Source organism: Falco naumanni, chromosome W (assembly GCF_017639655.2).
Source record: "Falco naumanni isolate bFalNau1 chromosome W, bFalNau1.pat, whole genome shotgun sequence".
In the NCBI taxonomy this organism is placed as follows: Eukaryota; Metazoa; Chordata; class Aves; order Falconiformes; family Falconidae; genus Falco; species Falco naumanni.
Genome location: NC_054079.1, coordinates 23,068,046 through 23,077,349, shown reverse-complemented (window position 1 = coordinate 23,077,349; position 9,304 = coordinate 23,068,046). Strand labels below are relative to the sequence as shown.

General features: G+C 41.1%; 1 protein-coding gene across 1 annotated transcript; it reads left to right on the top strand.

Annotated features, from left to right (window-relative positions):
* Nucleotides 1–1,175: 1,175 nt before the first annotated feature.
* LOC121080465 (HAUS augmin-like complex subunit 6) lies at nucleotides 1,176–6,752 on the top strand. The gene is made up of 5 exons (XM_040578492.1): nucleotides 1,176–2,632; nucleotides 3,111–3,206; nucleotides 4,367–4,442; nucleotides 5,420–5,552; nucleotides 6,092–6,752. The coding sequence occupies exons 1-5, from the start codon at nucleotides 2,148–2,150 to the stop codon at nucleotides 6,220–6,222; spliced, it is 921 nt and encodes a 306-aa protein (XP_040434426.1). The 5' UTR covers nucleotides 1,176–2,147; the 3' UTR covers nucleotides 6,223–6,752.
* Nucleotides 6,753–9,304: the final 2,552 nt, after the last annotated feature.

Below are 9,304 nucleotides of genomic sequence, written 5' to 3'. Positions count from 1 at the left end.
TACAAGCATTTGTAAATAGCTCCATATGATATGAAAGTTTCACAAACATCATATTTATAGCAGCGTACACATTGGTCACATCCAAATTACAGGATTTGTGTAAGAGCTGGAGTTGCAGGGATATAGCTATTTGCCTTAAACTAAAGAAAGATGGAAAGCTTTTAAAATCTCACATACCTTAAGATGACTTTTTTTTTTTTTCTTTCAATAATCTTTTCCAAACTGCAACTTACAGTAATACTATATAGCCAGTAAAATAGGTGAAAGGATTTGGAAACAACTGATTAATTACTTTATTAAAAAAAACCCTAAACCCAAACAACAAAAAACCACCCAAAAACTTACCTAAGCCATCTAATTAAAAAGAGGAAACAGCATGTAACTAATTTTTTAAGCATGATCTGTTGGTCATTTGCGTGATCAGAAAGTCTTACATGCAACAGCTTGCTAGAGGTTTTGTGCACAGTTTTGATAAATGTATTTCTCTTCTTACTAAGATGGGAATTTTCTTTTGGGTAATACAGTCTCTGGTGACTAAAAATAAGTGCTTGTTCTGAAAGTGCACAAATAAGAACCATCTCAAATTGCTAGTGGTTTAGTTCTGAAAACCCATTAAGAAAAAATGGATTAATTTAAAGTTAGTATTGACATTAACATTTGTATATGAAAATTGCAAAACACTGAAGTATGTTTTGCGCTATTCCATGCAAGGATTTTGCAAATTTTGCACTGTTCTGTGTAAATGATCCAATTGCATCCTATGGAGAAATGGCACGAGGAGGAGTCGTATCTGGCCTTATTCTTTGTTGCAAGAATTGACTTACTGTTGTGTTTCAACTTCCTGTCAAGTGTGAAAAGTGATAATGGAGGTGAAGGTCCTTTATCTAAGCAACCCTGTAACACCAAGGGCTTTGCATTGTTTTGGTTAGACTGGTGCAGGTGTCAGAATACACTGTCCTAATGTAATTTAGCATGTTCCAGAACAGATAAATCATACTGACATAAGCCCTGCTTTATTCTGATGCTGACAGATACACTCCAATCTGAAATTCTTTCATGGCTGTGAACATCTTACTAGTATGCTAAAGGAGTCAGTTGCTTATAATGTGTGCATTAAGGAGATTAAGAAAGCACGGAATCAAATTTCAGTGCTTATCCTGTTGTTAGCAAGAATGACATGATTATAAAAGTGTCTTAAATTTAGGATGTGGTGAAAATTGTCACTTGACAGACACAACTAACATGGTCATGTGCCCTGCTCAGTGTAAGTATAGAATAAAACCACTTGTTTAAGCCATCCATTTGGGCACATTTTAAAACAAGTTTGCATATGGACTACTTGGCCTAAGTGTTGTTAAGACATCCCCATTTGTACTGCAATATGAAATACAGGGTGATGTGCTGATAATGGGATAGCTTTGTGATTTCTGTAAGTGCAGTAATTAGTAAAATTACTAAAAGGTAAACTACCATAAGCAGAAAGATGCAAGATAATTCCGGCTGGTAGAAAGATGTGTCTCCTCAGTTCCTAGTGCCTTTTGTTTTTTTGGGAGACAAAGATCACTGATTTCATTTTAGGTTCTCAAAGTGGTTACATGTTTCATTGTATTCACGTTAGTGCCTAATAAGTGACATGCTGCTTAAATTCTTCTGAAGCTTAGTTTTAATTAATACTTCAATTACTAGTCGTAAGTCCCTGGTGCCTTAGGGTTTATCAGTTCTCTTAAGGAACTGATTTGTGTTCCCTGCTTCAGTGCTGTCTACAACCTGATAGCTGAAACAGTAATCCTTTTATCCTTTGATGTGTTCTCTTTTTCCAATGTCTTTCATAGCAAGCAAAGCACACATTTATCTTGCACACTGTCTTTCATGAAAGTAAGTCATAAGCAAGGTGGTTTGCAGTTAAGGAATGGATTAAAACTGCTTCTCCAGACAGCACTGAATTTAAGTTACACAAATGCCTGGAAGCCTTTCCAAGTTGCTGCTGCTTGTATGTGCAGAACCGAAGTCCTGTCAGCATGCAGCCATCGTTATGTGCTGATACTGTGCGTTGCTCCAAGTATGTCACATCACCTGCGTTAAAACGGTTGCCATTAATGAAACTATAGATACAAATACTTTTTACTTGGGGCAAAAATCTTGCGGTTATGAGTTCTCGCCCCCTACGGTCGGCGCGGGCTCCCAGCGACGGGCCGCCTCTCTCCGCCCCCTGCTGGGGCCCGGCCTCTTCCGGGGCCGCTCGGCGTGGTCGTGGTCGTGGTGGTGCTGGCGCTGGCGGCGGCGGGGTGACGTCCTGCGGGCCCCCCGGCGCGGCTTCCGTCACAGCGGCGGGAGGTGCCCGCCCGTGCGTAACGGTGGCACGATGTAACGGAGTGCCGCGCCCTTCCCTCCTCCGTTTCCAGGCAACGAGGGCCAGGCGGAGGTGTCAGGGCCCGCGCGCGGGAGGTTTTGGCGGACCCGGGAAGACGTTGGCGGCCGTGAGGCGGCTGTGCTGCTGCGTGCACCGGAGGAGGGTGCTCCGCCAGTGGCTGGGCGCTATGGGAAGCGAGTGGGAAATGAAACACTTCTGGCTGTACGTGGGGGCCCTGGGCTTTGACCCGGACGCTGGCAATGGCAGCTTGGGTCTCAGAACGTAAGTACGAGGGAGAAGCGGGGAAGAGGCGGCGGCGGACGGGGCCCCTTCTGCAGGTCAAGACGAGGGGGTCTGGCTATGGCCGCCGAGGTCCGGTGCCTGTGGCGATGGTGACAGAGGAAGCGCCTGAACTGCTGTAGTGACTTGTGTTAGCTATGAAGAAGTGAAACCCAGAAATCATAGTAACTCCTGTTCTCCCGTTCACGCATCCCGCACAGTCGTATGGAGAAAGTGAACTGGCAGGCGCCGTACCTCTTGGTTTGAAAACGTCTTTGAGAGTAAAACGCTCTTCCCGAAATTATTTAAGCTTTGTTAAATAGGCTGGAGAACGTGTGTTTTTAACTATGCAGAAAATAAAGCAATCGATACATAACTTGCAACACTTTATAATATAATGCAGTATTTTGTAACCTTAAGCGGCCGGTAAAAATGCGGTGTTAATTCAGCATCCTAACTGCTTCTGATGTTTGTCTGTTAGGGAGATGTTTGATACATCGTACAGCCAGATGTTTCTCACTGTTGCCTATTTCATGTTTACTAAGCTGGATCAGAACCGTGCAGATGAAAGTTTAAAGTAAGTACTTGGCTTGTGAGGTTGCTGCTGTGCATATAATCAAGGGTATGGTTTATGCAGTTGCTGGAGGGTGGGAGTGGGGAAGTGGCTTCATGGGGAACGCTGTGGAAGAAGAACATAGAGTCAGAAAATTGGTTTTGTTTTGATCACAACTCTGTAATGTATCAGAAACCATCCTGTAATAAGTAACTAAGGGTAATTTGCTGATCAAAGGGTTTTTTAACAAAAGGAATGATCTTGCTGTAACAGATTTGAGAATGTTTTGTCTGGTGAGAAAAGTTAACTGTTAACCATGAGGTTGCGAGATGTACCTCTTCAAGGCCAATGTTAAACCATAATCTCATGTTACTATGACAACTTTGTCTTTGTCTAGACTTTAGTGTAAAAATAGTTTAGTTTGTAATGTACAGCTTCTTGCTACGGGACTGAGAGCATAACTGTTTGCTTAAACCGGCCTTGAAGATGAGAATAAAAGGGCTGTGTTACTTGTCGGAATTTGCGAGCCTGGATGGAGTTGCGACTCCCCAGCCTCCCAGCACGCTGTTTTTGCTTTCCTGCCTTAATAAATACTTAGTGAATTTATTTCGGACTCTAGCTATTTCGATTCAACTATAACAATCCTTTACCTAAAGTTGTTTCTGATAGGTTCTGTAACTTGGCAAGTTTGGTAAAAACTTTCCTAGCTGCAAAGTAGTCTACCTTTCCCATTCCTTTCCCAGATCAAAGAGCAAGTAACATTTCCCAGTTAAGGACTGCTGCCAGGATCTTCCATGTGGCAAGAAGTCTCCATTTTCTTGAACGCTTTTTCTTACATGGCTGAGCTATTGGAGCTTACGCATTAAAGAAATAGCTGGAGAAAGATCAATGATACAAAAATTTCCTTCTTCCCTTCTCCTGAGTTAAAAAGAGTTGCAAACAAATCTGTCTCTGAAGTAGTCTGCATTTAGTTTATTATGGCAAGAAAACCTTGTAACTGGATAAACATCATTTAGCTATTCTTGACCAAGGTTAAATGCTGGCTCCTCCAGCAGGCATCGCTAAGAAATCTTTGTCTTAGTATTGCTTATGTAGTGGTTGATTAGGTAACTGAGTATTTGAACATATTTTGATACTGCTTTTTTTTTTTTTTTCCTTCTTTTTCCCATCCTTTTTAAATGCAGAAACTGTTGCTATTCATTATTCCATGCAGTGCCTCAATTTTGGAAGAATTACCGAAGATGTCTAAAAGAAATGGCAGTGAGTATTATGAAGAGTGGAAATTGGTGCTCTTCCAGTTTCTGTGACCGCATTCATTTTTGAGAGAATATGTAGTGCTTTTAAATAAGAGTTTTAAATCTGGTTGTTTTACTAAAGAATTCAGTTTTACCTTGTGTCTTATTTCACATGGTTTATCTTAAGACTTGTTTGAGGAAAAGATTGTGGCATGGTGGAATTTAGATGAATGACAGAGACTTAATCTTGGGTCTTAAAACTGCTGCGTCTTGCTTCAGGATAATGGTATTTGATTAAACAGAGGTGTGGAGGGTTCCTCGGCTCTGGGTGAGAATAATTTTCTTCAACTTGAGACATGTTTGCTTAGGTTGCCTGGGAAGGTGTTCATTATTGTGAAAGCGGTTTCAGACTAAAGTTTAAAGTGAACTTTCTATAGCAAAAGAGACAGACAAACACTGATTGCTTAAGGTATCACTGGTTATTACGTTATCTTCTTATGCTGCCTTTTCTTTTAATGGTAGTTCTAGAAATCAGGTCTTTGTGTACTGGAACGCTTATTTTTCCGTAGCAATGGACAAGTTGAAAGCCAACAATGCAGTACCTTTGAGTAAGATAAAAGCAGAAGAAAGTACACCGATTAATGACTTCAGTAGAAAATATGAAAGAAAACTTGAATGTTTTTTCAAAAGTAGGGATTACCTGCGAGGAGTTAGGAGGACGGAGATTTCTAACATTTACCCAACACTGATTTCAGTCTTTGTGTTGAAACTGTCTTTTGCATACAGAATTAGGGATGGTGGGGGAACATGGAAAAAGTTCTAGTCTCTTTTGCTGACTGGAGTTAAAATAGCAGCTGTGGTGGCAAAGTAGTTTAGCTTTGCATCAGGCTTGATAGCAAATAAGCTGCGGTATTTTGGTACTCAGCTAAATGTTTGATGGCTGTTGTTTAGGCTTTATTTCTTAGATTAGTTTTATGTTTAAAACTGATGTAACTTTTCTAGGATGAAGATGAAAGCTGTGTTCTACAAATTCCACCTTCTGTATTTATTTCTCCTCTTGGTCCTAAGTTCATTCACATGTTTTATCAGTTGGCAAGACATGTAGTGATTAAGGAGCTGAAAAATGACTCTGTAGGTAAGCTGTAATGAAACAATAAAAATGCATAATTTGTTGTGTTTGACAGTGCATCCATCAAGTCTTTAATATATGCCAAGAGCACTAAGTGGTTCTGAGTTGACTGCTCAGTTCAAAATCTTTTACAGGGTTCTGTGTGCTTGCATAGAGCTACTACTGATAGAACGATACGGATTGGTTTGCTTTATATTGCATTATGGGTCTTGCTTCAAGATTCATCTGAGTAATGCTGTACACTGTTACCCATACAAGCAATGGTTTGGTCCAAAAGTACTGGACCACTATACTATATTCTTACAACTTGGGGAATTCTGAAGATCAGAACTGTCCATTCTAGTCATCTTGTATTGTTTTGGTAACATAAAGAATAGGTAAAGGGTGTGAGAGTGAGGGAATGAAAATGTATACAACAGAAAGAACTGGCAAAAAAGACAGTGGGCTTCTTGATTTGTGATTCTATCTAAACTAGGTAGGTTAGGAAGCTGTCTATTTGCTAAAAGCAAATGATGTAATTAATCCAAACATTAATTTCCATTTAGGGACTGATACACCTTTTGCTGTAAAGTTGAGCCCTGAGTATATGTACATGGCAGATGCAAGACACAGAGTTGCATACAATAAACTTCTGACAGTTTTTCAAAGGGAAGATTTTTTTTCTTCAGGAATATGAGGAGAAAGCACAGTAAGTAATGCATTTAAAGAAATGGAGTCTTTTCATAAAAGATGACTTTTGTGTGTGTGTTTTTTAAAAGGGTTTGAGGAGGCTGCATCTGCTTTACATCATGAATTCTGTTGAGCTTCTCCCCATTTTTTCCTCCTTTACTTCCCTTAATTGACTGTTCTACTGTTTGTAGGGACTTTGTGAAGCATAGTAGTCTAAATAAATTAGTTCTTCACTTAGAAGATGCTGGATTTTGGAAGATGTGGTTACTTGGGCTTTAAAAATGATCAGGGAGCTCTGCTTGTATAGTACTGATTTCTTAACATTTGAAGGGTCATATCTTAGAATATAACTGTCTCAAGATGAAACATTTAGTCTTTGCTTAACCACTGTGGGACACATTTTATTTACATAATTGTCCTGGGTTTGTCTGAGATAACTTAATATTCTTCTTGGTAACTGGTGTAGCTGATGCCGTACTATGTTTTGGATTTGCTGTGAGAATAACGTTGATAATATACTGATGTTTTTAGTTGTTGCTAAATGGTGTTTGAATACTAAGTCAAAGACTTCTTGCTAGCAAGGCCTGAGAAACAGAAGGCTGGAGGAACATAAGAAACTGGGAGGGGACACAGCCAGGACAGTTGACCTGAATTGGTCAAGGGGATATTCCATACCATAGAATATCATACTGAGTATATAAGCTGAGGGAAGAAGCAAAGGGGGAATGTTTAGAGTGATGTCATTTGTCTTTGCAAGTAACCATTATGTGCAATGGAGCTCTGCTCTCCTGGAGATGGCTGAACACCTACGTGTTGAGCTTTCCCTATTAAACTGTCTTTTATCTCAGCCAACAGATTTTCTCACTTTTACCTTTCTGATTTTCCTTGATCCCGCTGCAGCAGGAGCGAGCGAGTGACTGCTTAGTTGCTAGCTGGGATTGAACCATGATGATAATCCTTAGTTACTTTACCAAAATTGTGCTATTTTCATTCTTGTTTGAGAAAAGGAATAACCAGAACTTCCTATGCAGACACAGGGTTATATATCAGTGGAATTTACAGAACTTGAGTGGGATTGTTTACAGGACTGGATGGTCTAACCCCAGTCAGCAGCTAAGAACCATGCAGCTGGTCGCTCACTTCCCCACTCGCCTGTTGGGGTAGGGAGGAGAATGGGGTAAAAAGGTAATGCTCATGGGTCAAGATAAGAACAATTTAATAATTGAAATAAAAATAAATATAATCATAGTACCACCACCACCACTTGTAATGAAAATGAAAGAAGGAGAGAGAGGAATAAAATGCAAAACTAGAAAAAACCCAGGTGATGCACAGTACAGTTGCTGACCTCCAACTGACCAATACCCAGTCAGTCCTCGAGCAGCAGTTGGCAGGCCCTGGCCAGATCTCCCCGGGACAATATCCACCCCTTATTTCATACCATTTATGTCAGGCTAGACTTTCCAACACTGTCACCTTCCCTGTACTTTGATATAAGGATGGACCATCCCTCTGAAAGTCCATTGAATTCATTTGGTCCATGATACTGGGCTCGATCTGTCGTAACAGTTGAAATTTCAAGGCAGGAGAGATGGTGTGAGGTGTTGGGATTGTTGCATGTTTAAGCCAGTTCTGATTCTGTCACCACGGTGCTGGTCTGGTTTCATCAAAATTCATTCCTGGTTAATATGGCAGTTGGAAGGAAGTCAGCTTCAGATGTTCAAATCCAGAATGGCAGAGATGGACGCCTTAAGTATATAGAAGTGTCAATATACAGTGTTTTATAACAATTAACATCACACAGTTTGAATGTTTTCACCCAAAATCTAATTGCCTTGAAGCACACATTGAAGTTCCCCATCCTCTTACATTACCCACCAAGTACATCCAGGTCCTTGAGCAAAACCAATCCTGCGGATGGGTTTGCTTTTGCCTGAGGTAGGAGTAACCCAGACAGCTTTCCCCAGCATATTTTTAATGTGCGCTACAGGAACTTTATCCCCATTTACAGTAGGTAAAAGCTTTGACTGGGCAGGGCCAGCTTGGCTGGCAGTTCCTCTAGCATTGACTAACCAGGTGGCTTTTGCTAAATGTGTATACCAGTGTATGAAGGTCCCACCACCCGTTGCTCTCGGTGTAGTCTTTTAACAATCTGTTGTATCATTTGATTTTCCCAGAGGCTGCTGCATGATAGGGGATGTGATATACCCACTCAATGCCATGCCCTTTGGCCCAGGTGTCTGTGAGGTTGTTTTGGGAATGAGTCCTGTTGTCTGACTCGATTCTTTCTGCGGTGTCATGGCACCATAAGACTCGCTTTTCAAGGCCCAGAACAGTGTTTCAGGCAGTGTCATGGGGCAAAGGATAGTATCCAGCCATCTGGTGGTTGCTTCCATCATTTTAAGCACATGGTGCTTGCCTTGGCGCATTTGTGGGAGTGTGATACAGTCAGTCTGCCAGGCCTCCCCATATTTCAGCTGTTGCCCCTCATACCAGAGAGACTATAACTGCTTGGCTTGCTTAATTGCAGTGCAGGTTTCACATTCATAGGTAACTGTGGCGAATGAAGAGACAGGACGTAGCTTGATGCAAGCAAGATGTTGATTTATTGTACACAATCACAAGTTTATATATGTTTTCAGAAGCTGCGCGCTTTAAACAGATTGGTTCTTTAAGCTAAGCATTACATACTAGGCAATCCCTGATTAGTTAACTACAAACAAAGGACACTAAGTAAGTTTTTACAGTCATCAATTAACAGCAACATGTTACTTCTCCTTGGTGCCATCCAGTCCCCCACTCCCCTATCATCTCTCAGCATGACTCATCCTGTTGATTGTTATCTATTCACATTCCTTGTCCTCCCAGGGTTTGTGGCCTACAAGCTCAAGCACATTCCTTTCAGCTAACTGATTGTTACTTATGGTCCTGATTTCCAGGCCCCCTCCTGCAGGTAACCTGTGTGGTCCTGTCCATGGGTCAAGTCCACCCCTTGATCCCAAGCCCATCTATATGTCAGATCTTTTCCTTGATGGCTCCAAGTATCATGGGCCCACTGAGCTATAAATAATTGACCTTTATGTTGCCAA